The sequence below is a fragment of the Girardinichthys multiradiatus genome, chromosome 5 (genome assembly GCF_021462225.1).
Source record: "Girardinichthys multiradiatus isolate DD_20200921_A chromosome 5, DD_fGirMul_XY1, whole genome shotgun sequence".
In the NCBI taxonomy this organism is placed as follows: Eukaryota; Metazoa; Chordata; class Actinopteri; order Cyprinodontiformes; family Goodeidae; genus Girardinichthys; species Girardinichthys multiradiatus.
The window spans coordinates 42,087,917-42,109,980 of NC_061798.1; the positions used below are offsets into that span (position 1 = coordinate 42,087,917).

General features: G+C 40.5%; 1 protein-coding gene across 2 annotated transcripts; it reads right to left on the reverse strand.

Moving 5' to 3' along the window:
• Positions 1-2,207: 2,207 nt before the first annotated feature.
• ern2 (endoplasmic reticulum to nucleus signaling 2) lies at positions 2,208-21,582 on the reverse strand. 2 transcript variants are annotated; one of them, XM_047366268.1, is made up of 24 exons: positions 21,054-21,582; positions 20,015-20,132; positions 19,886-19,919; positions 17,506-17,578; positions 17,349-17,421; positions 16,884-17,006; positions 16,686-16,787; positions 15,023-15,082; positions 14,716-14,932; positions 12,964-13,042; positions 12,662-12,812; positions 12,264-12,406; positions 11,989-12,168; positions 10,261-10,414; positions 9,975-10,079; positions 9,745-9,832; positions 8,627-8,816; positions 8,443-8,539; positions 8,127-8,326; positions 7,872-8,019; positions 6,264-6,391; positions 6,027-6,150; positions 4,461-4,528; positions 2,208-4,369 (listed from the first exon to the last, which is right to left on the reverse strand). In XM_047366268.1, the coding sequence occupies exons 1-24, from the start codon at positions 21,135-21,137 to the stop codon at positions 4,187-4,189; spliced, it is 2,922 nt and encodes a 973-aa protein (XP_047222224.1). In that variant the 5' UTR covers positions 21,138-21,582; the 3' UTR covers positions 2,208-4,186. The 2 variants fall into 2 exon arrangements, with proteins under 2 accessions (XP_047222224.1, XP_047222223.1); XM_047366267.1 differs by having other exon boundaries at positions 9,745-9,835; positions 21,054-21,581.
• Positions 21,583-22,064: the final 482 nt, after the last annotated feature.

A 22,064-nucleotide genomic window follows, 5' to 3' on the forward strand; every position in this document is an offset into this window, starting at 1 on the left:
GACAGGCCAAACGTCTGAATCAAACAGCGAACTATAAACAACAAGTGGCTCATTAGATGATGATTTGGCCCTGACACATTGCTGCTCCCAAAAGGCCACTTTTGTTTAAGTTCAGCCTGATGGTGAAATAAACTGAAGTATGACATCTTATCTGCTCTACAAGATGCTTTCAGGGACATAACTGACTGAATGAAAACAAAGAAATATGATAAATATAACCAAATATGCATGCAAAGCGTTCCGTTTTATATTCTGACTTTTAAGGTCTTTTTTCTATCTATTACAAATAATTTAAAATTTTGTGTTTGTCTTTAAATTTCTTTCAACAGCGTTAAAAAACTATAACCTGAAAGCTCAGAAATATATATCTGCTGGACAGACGGCGCCCTCTGCAGGTGCAAACCAAGTACCGCAAGCCGTTTAAGGTGAAGCTTTTAGCAGCTTTCATGTCAAAGGAAGGCACATTATTTCTCTAAGTCTGCTATAAAAGCAAAGTTTAGCAGGGAAAACAGTTCAGGGCGTTCATTATCAACAATAACAAAACACAGATATTATTTGAACACATAAAAAAGTCAAACTGCATCAAAATGATGGAATGAAAGAAGAATTGTCGAGAAAAAGACTCATAGCTGCACACATGCTTAGTGATCCAAACAAGCTGGAAGTTTCTAAAGTCAAACAGGTGAAAGAGTTCTGGAAAAGCTCTTCCTGAGTTCAGCCAGATTTAGCTGCAGTAATTTACAAACATCTAAACTAAACACAGAAATATTCAAACATAAAAAAACAACATGCTTTGGTATGAACCATTGCACTGCAGCTCTGGATTGTTTGCATGTTTGTTCTTGTCCTGATGGAAGCTGAACCTCCACCCTAGTCTCAAGTCTTTTCCAGCTTCTAACAGGATCATTCAGCTCCATACAGCTTCAGTCTCCTTGCTGAAGAAAAGCCCCACAGCATGATGCTACCACCACGTTTTTTGCTTTAAATGTGGTGTGTAAAGGGTGATGTTTACTGCATTAGGGAAACACTTCCATTGTGGTCTCATCTGTCCAGAGCACCTCCTTCCACATCGGACATCGCCATAAAGGCCAACTTTGTCTGGTACACAACAAAAAATTTGCGTACTTACAAATTTCTCCACTTGAGTTGTGGATCTTTGTAGCTCCTCCAGAGGTACCATGTGTCTCCTGATTGCTCTTCTGATTAATGCGCTCCTTGCCCGGCCTGTCGGTCCAGGTGGACGGCCATGTCTTGTTAGGTTTGCAGTTGTGTCGTACTGTTTCTATTTTAAGATGATGGATTACGCGGTGTTCCTTGGTAACCCTGACGCTGCTTAAAATATTGCATGATGTCATTTGAGCTGTCCACACCGCCTTCACACCAGTGCCAAATGGGGAGCAGTCTAAGAGGGACTGTGGGACTCTGTTCATTTGGACTGAGTGGCCTGACGTCTCACAACTAACTGAATATGTAATATTTGCCAGAAAAACATCTCATTTGTGTATTGATCAACAAATAATTTGCATCACCACTTAATAAAGCCAGCCATTCAATAGCCTTCTTAAAAATATAACAAATTAGCAAGTTTTTTCAAAGGAATGTTCCCTTCAAAACGACAATTTAATCAAATTTCTGTTTTTGTTTTACTTAACTCTGACCTATGAACCATTCAGACATTAAAAAGCTCCTAATATTGCCAAAGGAACCAACAGTTGTGTCTACACCTGCCACACAACTTGGCTAACAGCTTCAAATTGGCCTGTCATAGAGACAATTTGTTGCCTTTCCTTTTTTGAGTCCTTGAAAAATACCAAAGATAACATGAACAGATTTTCACAGAGGAAATTAGATTTTGGCACCAATAAGGAGGACAATGCATCTCTCTGGTCCCGTGTCGTGTTTTTGGTCGATTTTCTATCCCTAATCCCGTAACACATGACTGCTGTATATGTCCTTTAGGAGACAGGATGCATCATCTTTTGCCCTCTGCTTGTCTAATTTCCTCATTGTTTAAGGATCAAAACCACTTCAAGAGATTACAAGAAAGTCTGGCTGGTTGAAAGTATAGAAAACTAGTAGTGGTCTAAAACATTTGCACAGAACTGTATGCCATCTGTGGTCAGATCATTTCTTTTGTCTAATATCCCTCGATTTCTGCAGTTTACAGCAATTTAGGGTACAACACGAAACAATAAAAATCAGACTTGTTCATTTAATTCTTTGGCACACCCAAAGCATTACTTTAATTCGCTCATTCAAAAAAAGTACAAAAGTTTATCTTTCATCATTCATGCTGGTAAAGAAACAAAAAAAACAAGCTTAACATCCAGCAGTTTTCAGAAGGAAAATAAGCATTTATGTGGCAGAAATATGGCGATCTTTCATGTTGTTCCAACAGAATCGCCACAGGTCTGGAACCGTCCGTTCAGACGGACGTTATTAAGCGCTAAATCACCAGAGCTGTTTGTTAATCAGATTTTTCAGGTGCGTTTCGTCTTTGTCTGAATTACATCTGTGATCCAGTTTGAAATGCTTGGTGTTCTACCTTCATTGAGGGGATAAGGATCACAGCTGAGTGAGTCAGTGTCGCTACCATCAACGATACAAAGCAACATTTAACTGCTTCAATGGAGTAAACATGTAAAACCTTAAAGAGTTTTTTATGTTTTATTTTTTATTACATTAGGTGTGTCCAGTGTTTCTTCGACCCACAGTGCTGCGACAAAGTTTGTGTGCTAAATTCAACACTAGAAGTTTCTGAATTTCATTCAAATCTATTTTTGGTTTTAAAAAATATTTTAATTTAAGCCATTTTTTGGCCTCCTGATTTGAATTCTTTACTATCATTGTGAAAGTAACAAAAAAGTGTTACATTTGTTTTAGACACAGCTTTATAGTTATTTTAACAGTTAAAGTGTCTTTATTTTTAGTCTGGAGTATTTTGTGCTATTTATTACACTTGTATCATACATTTACTGGCAATTCCTGGTAACTATGTGAAAAAAGTCTGAAAAGAAAATAATCTTTTATTGCACTATTCTCACATTAGAAAATGTTTTAAAGTCCTTAAAATAAAAATGTAGAACGTTTATTGAGAAGAAGAAAACGTCTGATTAGATCTTGCTGGAGATGGTCTCCACTAGCAACATCCTCCAGAGAACTTTCTCTTGGAACCGACTCATTAATCTTGACATGTTGGTCAGAGGAAACCACTAATTAAATTAATTTGAGACTTGTTTGAAGTCTTTAAACAAGAAAAATGTAAAAAAAAAAAACACTAAAAATGTGATAAATTAAATAAATCACACTTAATGATCCTGTCAAAACCATTACAACGCTAAAGAAAATGTGACCTCAACTATTCCTACTAAATATTAATCATGGTTTTTGTAGGACAAATTTAGTTTAGTCGAATATAATCTGGACCTCCAAAACCAGCCTGTAAATGAAAACTGTGGTGGCAGCGGTAAACACATCTAAGAATTTGTGTCTTAATATAATTAATATGGAATCTGTCTGATTGGATTGACCTTTGTTTTCTAAAGGCCTTCAGATGACATTTGTTGTGGATTGGCACTAAATAAATACAATGAAATAATACTTATTAGCTGATGAGTCTTAAAGAGCTTATTAATTCATTACCTAATTAATACATTTCCATGGGGTATAACTATGACCACACACACAGAGGCTTATTTCTCTTAGCCACTGTTCAAAATGGGAAAGACAAAAGAACCTACCCATTCATGTAAGGCAGGTGTGTGTTAATCTTTCAAAGTCTAAAAGTGCTTGAACCTGCAGCCGCAGTGAGAGAGGTGGTAAGGGAACTGCAGCAAACTGAGATTAATCTACTTAAGCAAAACATTTATTCATTTTAAGGCTCTTCACATCTTTACCAGGAGTCGGTTATAATGTTAGTCTTATTTGGTTTAGGGTCTTATTTCTCAGCAACGTTTTGTTTTCAATAAAAATGCTGTTTTATTAAACTGTTTCCAGACTTTATGAAGGAGAGGTATAATAAAACACAATAAAAATAATTTTAAAATCTTCCAAAGGCATATAAAAACGTTTTCACAGCACTATAACTTCCCCCCCGAAACAGTGTAGGCTTTACAAAAGCAATAATGGGGTACCCTCAAAGGCTCTTTTTCTTTCTGTGCATAAAACGTGGAGTGCTGAGTGACAGCTATTTGGCTTTGGGTGGTAGATAGTAGGGGTGAAACAGCCTCTCGTAGGCGCAGATTTGCAGGGCGGCATGCGTGTGCATCAGTAACCGTGGAAACCGGGAGGTGAAGTAGCCGACGAAGCCTTCGGGCAGCTCACCGAGGGTGTCCTGAACCTCCGGAGGCAGCTCGTGGTAGTGATGCTTCTGTGACATTTGGAGAGCAGAACATGATCGTACTAAGAGTGTGAAGATGTGTGTGACTGTACTCGGTAGACAAGACAACATGTGGGCCGACCTTGTTCCTCATGGCTCTGAGCAGATCTCTTACAGAGTTTCCTTTGTACGTCCGGAACCGCCTCAAATCTGCAGGGAGAAAGTTACCCAACAACTGAAATCTCTATTTTCTACTCAGGTGTACAGTTAAATGTTTTTACCTTAGCATGCAGTGCTTTGCAAAAATATTCACACCCCTTAAATTGTTTCTAAAATATTCTATTGCATTACAATCACAAACTTTCATTGCATTTCATTCGGATTTTTTGTGATAGACAAACACAAAGTGGCGCAAAGCTTTTACTCACAAAAATCCCAAAAAAAGTCTAGCATGCACTTGAATTCAGCCTCCTTTATTCAGATACCCCTAAATACAACCCAGTGCAACTGGTTGCTACAGGAGCCATCTAAATAGCTTCCACCGTTGTGTGATTAAGTATCAGCTGTTCTGAGACGGCCTCAGAGATTCATTAGAGAACAAACAGCATCATGGTGTTGTGAGTCTAAAGCCCAGGGGCCTCATGTTCGAAGTGGTTTGGATCCTTAAAAACGTTGCAGCACAATGTTTTACGCACAACTCGCCATGTACAAAACTAAATGTTGCGTGAAAATGTGCAAAACTTTTTCAATCAACAATAATAAACTACAGAAAACTGAGCCTCCCTTCCAGCTTTATTTAATTCATGGAGCATCAAACCTGATGTTTTTTTATTAGTTTAAGCTTTTATGGTTTAAACCAGAGCGAGGAAATAACATTTCTCGTCATACAATAACTTAACACACCTCGGAATGACAGAAACAACCTCAGCCGTATGTAAACTGTGAAACTTCCTCTGTTTTTGTCACTTGTAGATGGAAATGCTCATCGGTCTGTGCGCTGAGGAACATAAAATGTGTATGAATCATCTAAGGGACGCTTTCCTTCTCACAGAAAAAGAAAACTGAGTCGGGTGAGCAGATTAAGTCCTAAGAAGTCAGGCTTGATGATTCCTAAGGTGGACAAGCTGGAGATAATCACGTCCATAAACAGCTGCGTAAAGTTGCGCGTAATTGCGGAACGATGGCAGCTTTGGCTCAGCTGGAGGACATCGCCAATGGAAGAAGTTGGTTGGAGCGTTTTATTCAGAGATCATACTGACCTCCTGGTACATGATGATGCATGGATTATTAGCTGATTTAAATGTCCATGGGCAATTATTTTGGAGCTCTGCACGGAGCTGGGCTCAGTGTTACAGAGAGAAACCAGAACCGTGCGGCACCGGTGCCAGTTCCAGTTCTCACTACGCTGCGGTCCTTTACTTGAGCTTTTCAGATGGAGCTGACTGACAGGTCGGGTATTTAACAGTCATCCCTGAACTAATGTCATTGAAGTAGTCGCTGGTTTGCTGTAACTGACTACAAACATCCCTCATGGTGTCTTAGCATTTTTCTGACGAAAGGAGACAATTCGGACTATCACAGCACCGTTGCCATGGTTATTTGGACATGTGGTGGGTGACTTCCAGTTACTTTGCATATAAATCCCAAAACATGTGTTTTGATGTGCGAACATTTAAAGAAGTTTAGACATTTTTGCACGGCACTGCACCTGTCTGTAGAGGGACAGAGATGTGCATCCTCCAGTTGGTTCGGACTACTGCTCTTCCTGCTGTCTCCAATCGGACCACAATCGGGCTTTCAGCCGGCTCCTTCTCTATGCGGTCGCTGACATCCTTTCAACAAGGAGGAATACGGAAAAACACAGGTCAAAACTGAGCATAAATGAAGCAGAAACCTCTCTTGATGACAAAACTGCTTTGTGATTGGTGGAAACGTTGTGCAGCACCTGGAAAAAGAGCAGCTGCTTCTCAGGGCTCCAGAAGAACGGATGTTTGAGCACGCATGCGGTGGAGGGCCGTGAATCTGCATCAGCGCTGATCATTTGCTCAATCAGATCCTTCGCTATGACATCATCTAACAGAACGAGACGCATGTGATTTCCAGGTTCGTATCATTTTTAGTTAAATATGAGTCAATTTAAACTGAGGGTCTGACTGGGCTTTTAAATCAAGTCCTCGTTGGTCATTCTTATACAAGGAAACTATTGTGACCATCAAGAAATCTCCTAACCAGCTGAGTGACTACACTCAGAAAGACTATATTTACATTTGTTGATTGTTACCTTGTCTTGTAATAATTTAAATACAACCTGTTTTAAAAAAATTAAGACAAATGTTGGAACAGTGAGTGAAACACTAAGAGTATCCTGTCACTGGAGCAAGGGGGTTCGTTTTAAATCAAATATCTGAGCATCAGTAAAATCAGAGGTTTGCTGCTCAGGGGGATCTAAATGTGTATTAATACTAGGGGAGGAAGACATTAGTAATTATCTTTAAAAAGGTGATTGTTGCTGCCGGATTTAAAATGGACATTTTCACACAATCTGAAGTCAATCTGTCCACAGAGAGAGAGATTTTTCGCAAAGGATGAATATTATAACACATATTAATCTTTACATCTTAGAGGACATATTTTACATTTTAAAAGGTTAAAGATTATCTATGAATAAACAAAAGGTTTAATCAATGAAGAATTAATTATTAATTAAAAATACTAAATCACACAGCTTCTCTGCAGTAACACCTGAGTTTAGCTGGAGTTTGAACTCTGAAGTGAAACTGGCATCCCTTATATGATGCTAAAAGTGCAGACTCAGCACATTCAATGTACACATGATGGTCCAATTCTATTAAAAGACCAGAAACGTTATAGATGACTGGTTTTCTGATCCAAGAAGTCTTTCAAACTTCTCACAGAGAAGGTGTTTCCCAATCTACAGGGTAGAGATTTTATTGCATATGAAAAAAGCCTGTTTTGGTCTGAAAACTTTTTCCAGTCACTTGTAGCAAAATAAAGCCTCTAATTTGCATAAGGTTTTGCCACCCAGTTTTTTACAGTGTTTTAACCTTTCCACTATTTCACTGCCTTGACTTCTGAGATTTTTACTATAAGAGTTCAGAAACTTTGGGAGATTTTTTTAAAACTCTGACAACAAAGAAGTTATCCTCCTTGAAAAACTATTGCTTGTCTGGAGAGAACACCAGGATTGGATCTGAACAAACTAAAAGACCTCTGGAAAGATTTCCTCAGAACTGCCATATTGGACTGGGCCATTGTGTGGAGAAAGAACAGCACCTCATATCAACTGTCAAGCACGGTGGTGAAGTGATGATGATGTGGGCTTGTTTTAAAGCCACGGGAGCTGGGCACCTAACACATTTTGAGTCAAACATGAACTTCTATTACCAAATATATAAAAGAGAGTCTAATTAAGACTTGTTAAGCCATTTCACAGCCATATAAACCACAAAAACATCAGCAGATCCACATTATAGTAAATGACAGTGAAGGGAATAAAAGGTCATATGACCCAAAATATTTAAACTGCCCTCACCGTGAATATCATCCATGAAGTGTGAGAGGGAATACTCTCCTGAAAGGATGTTGACCTGACGTCTCAGAGCATCGCCAAAAGGATGCTGCCCTCTGCTGACCACATAGTAAAACACACATCCTGCTGAGAACACGTCCACTGCTGATGTCTGGAAAGATGGCGGGCGGAGTGTGAATCTCACAGAAACAGACTCCAAGCATATTTAGGAGCCTGACAACAGGAGCGCATACATTAGGTTAGTTCAGTCTTCCTTACAGGTTTATTTCCAGGTGTATCTCGCAGCACTTCGGGAGCTATCCATCCTTCAGTTCCCGGTATTCCAGAGCGCAATGAAAAGCTGCTCCGACCGTCTGGGATCTTCTTACAGAGTCCAAAGTCAGAGATGAGAGCCCGAACTTGACCCAGGGCATTTGGACCAGAGAGGAGAATGTTTCTGGGCTTTAGGTCACGATGGACTACGTAAAGAAAAGAGGGAAGAACTTGAATTTCCAGCTGAAAAACAGTTTCTTTAGATGAGGATAAAGAATATTTAAAATTTGGTGATGAAATGATAAGATGATCCATTTCAGACCTATACTGAGTGAGTGCAGATGAGTGAGGCCACACATGGTCTGCTCCAGGAGGCTTATATGATCCAGCTCAGGAAAACAAGAGGAATCCTCTACGTACTACAAAGAGCACAATCAGACGGATACATGAACTCCTGGTGTAAGGATGCATAAAACGCTTCACGAACTCTGTGCTGCGGTGCTGACCTGTTGCAGGGTTGCAGCACAAAGCTCGATGGCGATGTAGGTGAAGAGGTGGTCTCTCTCTGTGCAGAAGTACCGGATGACGTTTGGGTGTGTGTCGGATTCCCGGAGAAGCTGCACCTCTCGCTCGGCTACCTCAAAACACTCCGGCAGGACTCTCTTAACAGCAATGTTCCGTCCATCAAAGCTGCCCCTGAAGTTCAAGACAAGCAATAACTTTTATCTAAGGAAGCTGCTCAGTAAGAAGAGTTTATTAATACAGGGTACATGTTTTTAAGTTATAATGCAAAGAATCACATCTTTTTTTTTTGTTATTTTCTGACCCTAAAGTTATACAATGCCTTGCAAAAGTATTCATTGCCCTTTAGTCTTTCAACATTTACTGTGTTTCATTGGGATGTGACTGATCAATACAAAGTCATAAATAATTATGGAGAGCAAATAGAGATCCCTGTTTATTTAGAGCCGCAAGTCTTTTGAGGTGCGTCTCCACCGGCTTTGTGCAGGCAGACGTTTCTGCCCAGTCAGGATTGTTGCAAACAATAAAAGGAACTTTTCTGGCCTTTTTTTTTTTTTTTTACAACAGCAGCTTTCTTTGTGCCACTCTTCTGTAAAGGCTGGATTTTTAGAGACACAGATTCTCCCACCTGAACTGTGGATCTGTACAGCTCCTCCAGAGTTACCATGTGCTTCTCGACTGGTTCTCTGATTAATGTTCTCCATTGCCCATCCTGTAAGTTTATGTGTCTTGGTAGGCTTGCCTGGTAGATGTTCAGTGTTTGGGGTTAAATGAGGTTAGCAACTAATTTAGGGTTAAGTACTCTTACCACGCTGGCTCCAACTTTATCCTGCCACATGTCAATGTGCCCCTGGGCAAGGCACTTAACCCCAAACTGCCTACCAATATGCTGTGCACATTTGTGAGTGTGATTGTGTGACTGTGGCTCTAGTATAAAAACACTGTAATTAGATTAAATTAGATTAGACTAGAAGACGCCAATTAAACCTTTATGAAACCAAGTCCCTGTATATTCTCTAGTAATAGTCCAGAAATAAACACTTAACATTTAGTGATTCGTTCATTAGCTGAAAGGGTTTCGTGATACAATGCATTACTCTACCTAAAGACAAAGGTTCCAGCTGTGCCATGTCCGAGAACATCGGTTGGTGTAAAGGAGATTTTTCCTACCAGCACTTCATTACCACTTTCTGCTGAAATAAATATGCAAATGACACGTATTTATAACCCATTAAAGCATTTGTAAGCATTTGTTCTCAATATTAATAATGAAAGAAGTTTTGTCCATGTATGTTATAACAAGGAAAACACTGAAACAGCTTTATGTCTCACCGGCTGAAGGTTTGAGATCAACTGAGCCGTTTTTATCTGAATCTGAAATTCTTCTGTTGTGATTCTGGAGATTAGAAGAATCATCATTTGATGCAGCCGGAGAATCTAAACAGAGAAAATCAGAAATACAAAAAAGGTTCATTTAGGAGTAAATAGCTCAGTGCTTAAAGAGAAAAATACTGCTTAGTCATTTTGTTGCAGACCTTAGTTCCCTCTTTATTTTTTTTAAATACAAGAAAAACATCACCTGCAAAAACAGGAACAGAAAACAGTGAAAGTTTCTTACCAGTTGTGATGTTTGGGTCAATTGACATGCTCCCATCTGCAGAAACCAAGGTGACTGGCTGAAGATTTGTCTGCATGCTGGTCTGCATTTGTTGAAGACGAGACTGAAAGACCTCCTCCAGCTGTCTTTGAGCTTTCAGCTGCTGAGCTTTACGCTGCAGAAACAAGCATGGAAACTGTTCATTACAGAGCAGAATTCAAGCCCAGATCCCACCACTATGGACCACTGTATAGCAATTTGTGTATTCTTAGCTGTACAGTATGATTCTGAAATGCTTTAACGGTTACTGCACTTGTTTTGTTGCATTTCATGCATGCTAAGAAGCCTACAGAGGACCAGGTAATCAAGCATGTAATGCAGTGTGGTTGGAGAGGGAGGCCGAGCAACTGCGCTGCTTGCCATCTGGTGCTCTCCAGTAAAATTAAAAAAGCCAAATTAATTTTTTTTCTGTTTTTTTATATTTTTTGGCTCCATGTTCTACGCTGTAGGATTAGATGTTTATCATGGACACTGGAGTAAAGCTTTGTTGGTGTACAGAAGATCGTATTCCTGCTTATGTTGGTCCCTTGTGGGTATGAACATCCAGGTAGAAACCCAGAAAATTCAACAATTAAACCCTCAGCACTAGAGGACAATATGCTGAACTGCACTTGCACATCCAAATCACTGCTTGAATTCTGGATTTGTTTGGTTTTATATTTCACGGACCATGCATTCAGACTCTCCTTGCAAATAATCTATTCGTTTGCTTGGATGATCTTACATTGTGTTTAAATGTCTTTATAAACTCAGCAAGAACGGAATAAACTTTTCCAGGGTTGTAAGAAAAAATGGATGGCTTTGTGTTCTTGCAGCTTCTTCTTTATACATTGTCTAGGCAAAACATTTTTCTTGTATAATGTGTAAAAAAGTGGCCTCATTGCCCACATCTGCGATGGATCCAAGTAACCAGGATGCTAAAGCTCAAGGAGGATGATGATGGAGAAAATAAAAGAAAAGTACGCAAGATGTATAAATCGATAGGATTATCACTCTATTCAATAATAAAATAAAAATGTCCTGTTTTTTCCAATACCGTGCAGCCTTACTCAAAATTTAACCTTGTGCTTTTAAACAACATGGGACCCTAATATTAAGTCACTTTCCAGGTATGACAGGAGTCAGAAAATTATAGGTCATGTTTACAAGCGTAGTCTGTGCAGGAAACCACCCACTAAGTTCTACCATTTCTGCTAAGAAGAGTGGTCAGAAATCCAGACAGAATAATGCCAGAAGATCAATCAAGGCTATATACAAAGTGTGTGGTTTCTCTGTAACCTGCAAAGGGACATATATTCAATGGATTAGATCAAATCCACAGCAAATGCAAATATATGCACCCAAAACGTATTAATATAACTTATTTATATTATATATGATTAGTCCACTCTAAAAAGAAAAGAATGGTTCAAATAAAAACACCAAAAGTCCAAACTTCTATGATATTTGTGCCAATGATGAGTGTACCTAGACTTCTGAGTGGAACTGTACATTTAAAGGATCCTCTTATTTCAGCAAACAGCTTTTCTTAGAATAGAAACCCTGGATAAAGAAAAGCTGGAGAAACTCAAGGAGTGTGTTTCCTCTGATGTTCATCTTTCACCAGCTGCAAAGAGATCAGCCTGTAACTAACAAGCATGTGTCTTTCAATGCTTTTAAACAAATGCTGACCATCACACGTGAACTCACAAGAGGGAGAGTGAACATGAAGGCAAGCCATCCTCCAACCAGCATCGTCAGAACCGCCAGCATCAGACGGTCCTCCGTCAGGTAGACGGGCAACACGGCGGCTGGCCTCTGAGTCTGCCCTGTGGTCTTCCCACTAACCTCTCCTTTCTGGTCACTGTGGCTGCCAGCATCAGTCTGAAACTAAAACACATAACCAAAAACAACAGATGCATGATGAGGATCCATATCTGAATCTTTTGTTTTTCAAAGCAAATGTAGACATAATGTCGACTCACATAGCGCTGATGGTAGTAGGATGCAGAGGAGACGGGAGAGGCAGACGTTCGAGGTGGGATGACGGCCTCACCAGAATGCTGCAGGTTGGCTGGAAAATCCCTCAGCATGGTTGTGTGGGCTAATGGAGGGACCTCATGGTGGCCTATAGTATGAAAACATCATACAGTAATGTTCAGTAGTTTTAAATCATCTGCCTTTTATTCATATTTTCAATCTAAAGAGGTTAGTTTAGTTATCCTGGATTTCTGGAGGTCTTATATTAAAAATGGCTTTTTTTGTATTAGCATGACAGGCTTTTTGTGAACATATTGATAACCATACATAAATTTGCCGCTGTCTTGATTGTTTTACATCTGATCTGTCATTGGAGGCTGTCAAACTGTCAGTGTGTCGTCACCTATTAGCAGCCAGTGGTTCTTCTGGCTGGTTGTGCTCCCTGGTGGATACTGAACATCAGTGGAAGGAGTGATCTCACATTCCCCTCTCTGACTGACCGTCACCCCGGCCGTCACCGGACCCTCGATCCGAGCCAGCGTCAGTCCCCGGGGCTGCCATGGCAACAGAAAGCACAGAGCAGTCACCATACCTCGGTCCTTGTCCTCACCCTGTCATACCTGATCTGATCTGCAGTCTAGTCAGAAAAGAGGATTATTAGTGACCTTTGTTAGAGCAAGGTGTAGTATTATGTGCTGCACTCACCACCAGTGACACTCCACGATGGACGAGTGAAGTTGAAGCATAAAGGTGGGAGTCAAGTTTTCCGACATAGAGAGTGGGTCTGAAGAAAAGAACATTTTTGTTTTTTTGTTACTTTAGTGACAATTTCAGTTGTGTCTCTGCCTTGTTGGTAGAGAAACGCCTTTTAGTCCCCAATTCAGTTCCATCTCGGTGCCTAAACTGCCTCTGTCTGTCTCCTTGTCTCCTGTCCCCCACCCACCAGGTTTAAAATCAGACCAAAGAGACATACAGTGCCTTGCAAAGTATTCAAACACCTGTACTTCTTGAACTCCTTCCCCTTTTTGTCAGGGTATGACTACAAACTTCAATGTAATTCACTGGGAGTATGTGTGATTGTCCAGATAATTGAGAAGTAGAAGGAAGAAGATAGATACATGGCTTTCAATAATAAAATTTAAAAATTGGAGCTTGCAAATGCATTCAACCGCCATTAATCCAATCCCCCTTTATAAAATCCTGGGCAACAAAAATCACCAGAAGTCACATAATAAGTAAATAGAGTCCACTGTTGTGTATTTTATTTTCAGCATATCTATATAGCTGTCCTGTGAAGGCCTTAGTAGTTTTTTTTTTGAGAACATTAGTGAACTATTATCTTGGAGAACAAGGACCTCAGGAAACATTGTGGGGATAACGTTCTGGAGAGGTTTAAAGCAGGTTTAGGTTGTAAAATAATAACGATAATAAGTTTTGAACATTTATCGTGGCACTGTTTGACACATTATCTGAAAATGAAAATAGTATTGTACAAGTGGCCATCCACATTAAAATGATAAGTCAGACCAGGAGAACATTTGCAGTGAAGGAGCCCAAGAAGCTCATTGAAGAGTTGCAGAGATCCACAGCTCAGGTGGGAGAATCTGTTGACAGGATAACTATTAGTCATGCATTCTACAAATATGGCCTTCATGAAAGGGTGGCTAGAAGAACATCGCTGTTGAAGGAAAGCCATAAGAAGTCCTATTTGCAGTTAGCTACAAGCCATGTAGAGTACAGAGCAACATGCAAGATGGTGATCTGGTCAGATGAGATCAAACTTCTATGGCAAAACACTATGTGAGGCGAAAAGCTGACATGGCTCATCACCCTAACCAAGTCCAACTCCTAGGAGAAACATAGTAGTGGCAGCATCATGCTGTGGTGATGCTTTTCTTCTGATAGCACAGGGAAGCTGACAATAGTTAATGCGAAGATGGATACATCTTTTAGATAAAAATGGGCAAAAACTACATCTCTGTGTACACCCAAACGAGACATACCTCAGACGACTGGCAGTTGTAATTGCAGTGAAGGTTGCTCATCTAAGTATTGACTCACTAAGGACTAATTTCAAATTCACAGCAAACTATTTCAATTTTTATTTGCAAAATGTATCAATTTCCTTCCAATTCACAGGTATGCACTATTTTGTATTAGTCCATCAACTTAAATCTAATACATCGAAGTTTGTAATTCTGTGACAAAACTCAAAACATTCACAGGGGGTGAATACTTGTGCAACACATTATAATTTTCAGTGTGACTCATTGTATTTTGTTTTCTCACCTCATGCCATCTTACAGCAATGAGAATAAAAGAAGAAGACATTGGAGCTTGACAACAAAAAGAGGGTACAAAGACAAGTTCAGAAGCAGGTTAATTTCTGACCCTTATGTTCACCATTAGGGATTAACGATAAAAGTAAATCAGCTCAACCTTCAGTGTTTCTCTTACATTAGCTGGGTTTGAGCACTGGCTTGTTCCGTCACAAACTGATAGCTCCACTTTAGTGTAGAGTGAGCTTCTGCCTGGTCTTTGGCAGAGGAGAAGGTGAGAAAGCGTAGCGTCTCTATGGCGAGCGAGAGATGAGGGGCATGTCTCAGTGAGTCTTCATAGTAGAGGTACACCCCTACAACAGGCGAACCATAGTTTTGAGTCCACAGGACATCGCCTGAAAGGCAAGAAAACAAAACACTTAAAATCCCTGCTGGACAGCTGAGACTAAAGTTAGGAAACATAGAAACCGCACAGATCCGCCTACCTGATTCCCTATCGACCGTCACCATCAAACCATCCCCGCTGGACACTAAATGAGCCATTTCTGGAGGAAGATTATTTAATGTTAGTTCCAGGACTGGAAATGTGACATTCTAATTTGATACTTTGAAAAAAATAAATGCAACTAACCGCCAACCGCCTTCAGAGGTCGAATGATCTTTATGCAAGAGCAGCAAGAAGAAATTTATGGTTTAAAGGAAGTCATAAGAAGACCTCTTGGTATTTTGCCACAAGCAATGTGGAGAATACAGCAAAGATGTGGAAGAAAGTGTCCTGGTCACACAAAACCAAAATGGAACTTTCTGGCCTTTAGGCAAAATGGTATACATGAGTCTTAACATGAGGAAATGATGGGCAATTGTGCAAATTAAGTCCTGTCTTTGAAGTATGTGCAAATCACTCTGATACGCTCCCGTTATGAATAGTGAGCATGTATTGGAATCGAAGGTGTAGAATTTACACGGTTCGCCTGCGTCGGGACAAGGAACATTACTGTTGCAGCGACATCATTCTCTAATTTTTATTTCTATTCCTCATATTTAAGGATCAACCAACGATCTAAGAATTACATTTTAATGCTCTATAAGTGCCCCCAAGTTGTCAAATAATTATTAGCCAAATTAATCCAACTCATAGAGTCAGTTTCATGTTCAGTTTTAAGCATCCTGCATGCAGAGGTAAGTGAAGTCCCTGCATAGAAAGAGTGAGATTAAGTAATGTTATAATTGACTCACTGCTGCTTTATTTGAGTCGCAGTTGCACCAATTCTGTAGCAGCTCTGCAAATATAAGGTATACATGGCATGTGAGAGATGTGGTGCTTATGTGGTGAAGTTTTTCAACATGTCCAGAAAATCCATAGCACCCTGGCTATTGAGCCATTTCCCAACAGCATTTTGTCTTTCTACATTATTAAAATGAAGGGCAGGTGCGCAATAGTGTGACGGGAGTATAACATTCACACAAAATACACTACACCCACAGTTAAACATAGTGGTGGCACCATTATGTTCTGGAGATGCTTTTCTTTAGCAGATACATGGAAGCCGGTTAGAGCTGATAAAAGAAGGATGAAGTTAAATACAAGGCAATCAGGGAAGCAACATGCCTGAAGCTGAGAAATACTTCAGACTTGAGCAGAGGTTCACTTTCCAGCAGGACCCTACATATAACCTAAGCTAAAATGGTTTAGATCAAAGCATGTACATATGTCAAAATGGCCCAGTCAAAGCCCAGACCAAAATCCAATTGAGCCTTATTGCAAAGATTTGCAAAAAATTCCAGTTTCTAAATGAGCAAAGCTGGTAGAGACACACACCAAAAGACTTGCAACTGTATTTCCGGTGAAAGGTGATTGTACAGGGTACTGACCAAATGCATGCCACACTTTTCAGATTTTTATTTGTAAACAAAACTGAAAAGCATGCATCATTTCCTCTCTATTTTGCAATTCAGTGTCATTTCTGTTGGTCAACCACATGAAATCCCCAAAACATACATTGAGTTTTATGGTTGTAATACGTGAAAACGTTCAACAGGTAGGAAGACTTTTGCAGGTAACTGTACATTAAGATCATGTTTAAGTCCTTGAGGTTGTTAAACAAACTGGATTTGTTGAACTTTCTGAATGCGTGTGCACAGACGTACTGTAGTCTTGCTTCTCATCGTAAGGATGAGCAGAATAATCGTTGTACGTAGCATTCCATCGAAGCTCTTGGGTCTTAGTATCAAACATGGTAACCATATACTCTGAAAAAACAAAGAAAAGCACTCATTAACTCGAGGCTAATATCACTCAGGCTCTCATGAGCCTGGCCCATGAGGTGCTGTCTGTGTGCAACAAACCGGTGCGTCCGATGTAGAGCAGAGGAGTGTTGGGACAGATGGACTCAGAGGAGGAAGTGGTTAAACTTGTTTGCTTTTCGCCCGTTTCAGGATCCACTACAAACCACACGTCATGTTTTTTTCCTGTATGCACACATATGGCAAGAAGGTAGATTATCTGCAAAAAGCAGTCAGGTGAGTCGTGTGCTCATACAGCATCACTGAGTAAAAGTAAAACAGTATAGTTTGCCTTCCAAGACCCAGACTTTCTTTAAATCTTTCTAACTGGTCTTCTTCAGTACATTTTAAGGCTGATAAAGGGCAGAAAATTAGTCCAGAGAAAAACTCCAGACGAAAACGTCAGAAAGCTTGAAGAACTGGGTACATCAAGACCACCTAAAATGACCGCAAGACGTTCTGGCTCCTTGGAAGAAAAATAAACAAGAAATGCGGGATGAGGATGAAATGCATACAATAATATCTGACCTGTGTAGAGCATGCCATCAGAGCTTCTGCAGGGTGCGGATTGGACCAGCTCTGGGATGGTAAAAGGCAATTTCTGTGGAAACAGAAAAGCATCAATGTTTTGTTTTTGTTTTTTTTAAACATGAAACAAAATGTGACACAAACTAAACAATATTACCATCAAGCCCTCCTTGTGTTTTCCTTCAAGCACATACAAACCGCCATCATTAGGATCTGGGAGAAAACCAGGCCTACATTAAACAAAAGAAAAGCATCCACAGTCAGATCAAAGTATTAATCCTTTGAGAAACCGTAGAATAAATCATTTATAATATTATTGCTAAGTTCATAATACCAATGAGTGATAATTAAACAACAAATAAACCTACAAATAAGCAGACAGTTCCAGACAAATGTTAAATTTAAACAGAGCAAAAGCTCATGAAAAGAGGAAGTTGATAAAGCTGGATTCCAGCCAAAGACACAAGATCGTACAGTCTTTGCAAAAGTATTCAGACCTCTTGACATTTTTCACATTTTGTCACAACACAACCGCAAACTTTAGTGTATTTAACCACCGGAATTTTATGTGATAGGTTAACACATTAAAGTGATTTTAAAAAGGTATGACATCTAAAGATGGAAACGTTGCCAATTATTCTTTATAAAGTATCTCAAGCTCAGTCAGAAAGAACTGAGAGCATCAGTGAACATCAATTGTCAAGTATTGCCTGTGAGTCTCTATTAAATTTAGTTCTGAACATTGACTGGGCCATTCTATAAACCATTCTAGTGTAGCTCTGGCTGGTCATTGGTTCTGTTTCCTAAAGCCTTTAACAAGTTTTCCTCCAAGACTGCCCTGCATTTAGCTCCATCCATCGTCCCATCAACTCTGAACAGCCTCCAGCGTCATGCTGTGTGGATGCTGTGAGCGTTAGATACATGGAGTTATAAAAGCAAACGTTTAAATTGTCATATGTTAAAGGGACAAAAAACATTGAAGTCAGAAGACGATAACGACTTCAAAAAGTTTGTTTTATTTAAAGTTGTTTTTATCATTAAACGGATAAAAATTGAACTTTCTGATACTTCCAAGTGTGGCATAACACTTATCATTCAGAAGAACTGAATAATTCTCCAAATTTGTTGTTCAGTTTAAAAAATTGTCTAATTTGTTTTTGAAAAACATTTGTCTAAAATATAAGGAGGGGCAGGGCTGCCCTTTGTCACCGATCCTGTTCATAACTTTTATGGACAGGATTTCTAGACGCAGCCAAGGGCCGGAGGGGGTCTGGTTTGGGGACCAGTGGATTTCGTCTCTTCTTTTTGCAGATGACGTGGTCCTGCTGGCCCCCTCTAGCCAAGACCTACAGCATGCGCTGGGGCGGTTCGCAGCCGAGATTGAAGCGGCTGGGATGAAGATCAGCTCCTCCAAGTCCGAGGCCATGGTTCTCGACCGGAAAAGGGTGGCTTGTCCTCTTCAGGTTGGAGGGGAGTTCCTGCCTCAAGTGGAGGAGTTTAAGTATCTCGGGGTCTTGTTCACGAGTGAGGGAAGAATGGAGCGGGAGATCGACAGACGGATCGATGCAGCTGCCACAATGATGGGGGCGCTGTGCCGGTCCGTTGTGGTGAAGAGAGAGCTGAGCCGAAAAGTGAAGCTCTCAATTTACCGGTCGGTCTACGTTCCTACCCTCACCTATGGCCATGAACTTTGGGTCATGACCGAAAGAACGAGATCCCGGATACAAGTGGCTGAAATGAGCTTCCTCCATAGGGTGGCCGGGCATTCCCTTAGAGATAGGGTGAGGAGCTCGGAGTAGAGCCGCTGCTCCTCCACATCGACAGGAGCCAGTTGAGGTGGCTCGGGCATCTATACTGGATGCCTCCTGGACACCTTCCTCGGGAGGTGTTCCAGGCACGTCCCACTGGGAGGAGGCCCAGGGGACGGCCCAGGACACGCTGGAGGGACTATGTCTCTCGGCTGGCCTGGGAACACCTTGGGCTCCCCCCGGAGGAGCTGGAGGAGGTGTCTGGGGAGAGGGACGTCTGGGCGTCTCTAATTTCTAATCTGCTGCCCCCACGACCCGGTCCTGGATGAAGCGAAAGACGACGAGTACGAGTAAAATATAACGAGCTGGTAAGATTTTGTCATGCAGCAACTGACATGTAGGTTGTTTGAATAAATGTGTTCTGCAATAAAATATGAATCTGGTTTTAGAGGATTTACATGCCCTTTTTGCAGATAGTGTGAAAATGAAATCAGTTCACAGATAGAGAATTTGCATGAGAGAAAAACTGACACACTAAGGTGTATCTGCTTGTGACTGGATTATTCAAGACATGCTAATGGCAGGCATAACAACAACCTTAGATAAAGATTTGATCTAATTTCATAACCATTTAAGGCAACTACATTCAAATCTAAATTCTAAATCTAAAGATAAAATGCAAAAAACAGACAAAAGTCGTTTTCAGCAAATTGGGTTATAAATGCATTTAAATCTGGGGTAGAAAAGGATCCAGCCAAATGTGTATGTCTGTAGGAGTGCGTTACTTACTCTGCGAGGTAGTTGGGCACTTGAATAACTGGGTCTGAAACATGTTTAAAAATTATTTTATTTAAAAAAAAAAAACCACAATAACAATGAAAAACTGAATTGATGCCACAATTATATATGTATGTAAACCTTCTCTTAAAGTCCATTTGATGTCTCCTGTCTGCTTGGAGACGGCATGCAGACTGCCGTCCAGGGTGGAGACAAACAGAAGGGACTCTGGGAGTGTGACTGATCGGACTCCCCCAACCTAAAGCATTACAGAAGAAAGAAAAGGGGCAGTTATGTCTGGTGTCAGAAGGACGTCAAGCGAGTCACATATCCAACGTTTGCACCACAGTATGAGTTGTAGATGGTTGTGGGAGTGCCAGGGCTACACTGTCCAGACCCACAGGGAGTTGGTGCCGGAATAATTGTGTTGTGTTCCTTATTCAGCAGGATATCCTGATTCTCCCCACCCCCTCATTTATTGTACCTCCAGTGATGTCAGCCCAAAAAATGATGGGATTTTTTAAAACTTTAACTTTATTAAGACTTAGTATTTTTGCTGTGTTTTTATTGTCTGTATACATTTGTCAGTGAGAAAGCAAATACACTACTGCATAGTGTCTTTAATAGATTACAACAATTAAAAAAAAAATTTAAAACGTCTGCAAAATAGTAAATAATCAGAAAATATTTAAATTAGTGTTAGGCTGAGCCTTGATTTATGTTAATAATAGGTTTAGGTTTATGTAAATGAAATAAAACTTAGACTGAGATGAGACAACGGGACAAATGATGTCCTCTCAGGTGACAGACATCCGTGTGTCTGTGTACGTAAACCGCTCCCATGTTTACCCAGCGAGGGGCGTCAACTGGTAACCGCACCGGTGTTCAGACGAACAGAACCGCGGCAGAACCAAAACGTGCACAGGGGACAGTCGTGAGCGCGCAGACCCGTAAAAAAAACCCGCACGTACACATTCTGCATTGCTGTGTTCAAGGAGTGTTTTTTCCTGTCCAATCAACAAGCAAAACTCTTAAACCGACCCATCAACAAATAACTGGCAACTGTACTGGAGCCTGAAATAGCCGCAGAATCCAGTTGCACCAGTCCCCGCTGCGTATAAACGGCAGAGCACGAACCGTAACGACAGAGAGAGAAACAGATAAAAGTTGTGAAGTTTACCTGAAGTAGTTTGTTTTCGCAGGACAGAAGAAGAAGAGACAGCAGAAGGCGACCCTTCATGACCCCTAAAACCCTCGGCTTCATGGTGGTCCGACACAATCCAACAGACTCAGTCAAAGCTGTTAAACTAACGACAGAGGTCGAACTCTCTCTTCATTTCCGGCGTCCGTCGGCCACATTGCCAACGTCTCTAACGAATGTGGTGAAAATTAAAGTACCGCTTTATATCCATGACAACTTTCTCCTGTCACTTTCCCACATTTCCGTGTTGGGGCGGAACCTGTAACGTCAGGAGAGAGCTGTCAGGACGAACCTGGAGGTGGGAGGAGCCGCTGTCGCGAGATTAATTGATGGCTCGACCAATCAGAGACGGAGTTGAGAAAAGCGGGGGCGGGACTATGGAAGTGGCTGGAACACGTGGAAACAGACAACAGGACATGTGTAAACGCAAGAAGAAAGCCTTTTTGTGCAACAGAAAGAGGTGGAGGGATTAATTGTTCTCTTTTTTACACATCCAATAGACCCACACACACACCAGTGACAGAAAGGGCTGTGTGGTCCTTGAATTGAACCTTTCGTTACTTTATAATTTCAGATGTAAGTTTTTATTTTATTTTAATCAGTGTTTCGCCCTATTCTTCCATTCACTTGTTTTCCATACTCTTAGGTAGTAATTTGGTGTCTTGCAAAAGTATTCATACCCAGGGTTGTTACTACACATTAAACTATACAAGGATGAAAGATCTGAATACAATGACTTCATGCTCACATTTTCAAAAAAATAAAAATACTCTAGAGGTCTGTTTTTTCATCGATGTTTACACATAAAGAACTATTTCAACTGCACATGAAATTAGACTGACTATTATATGAACACATGGGGATTTTTTTCTGGCTTTCCTGCTGAATTTATGGTCTAATATCACAGGCTTCAAGTCTACAACAGCACATGATCTTTTTGTATCATCTCTTCAATTAGAGTTGTAATACACACTTGCTAAACAGGGCTTT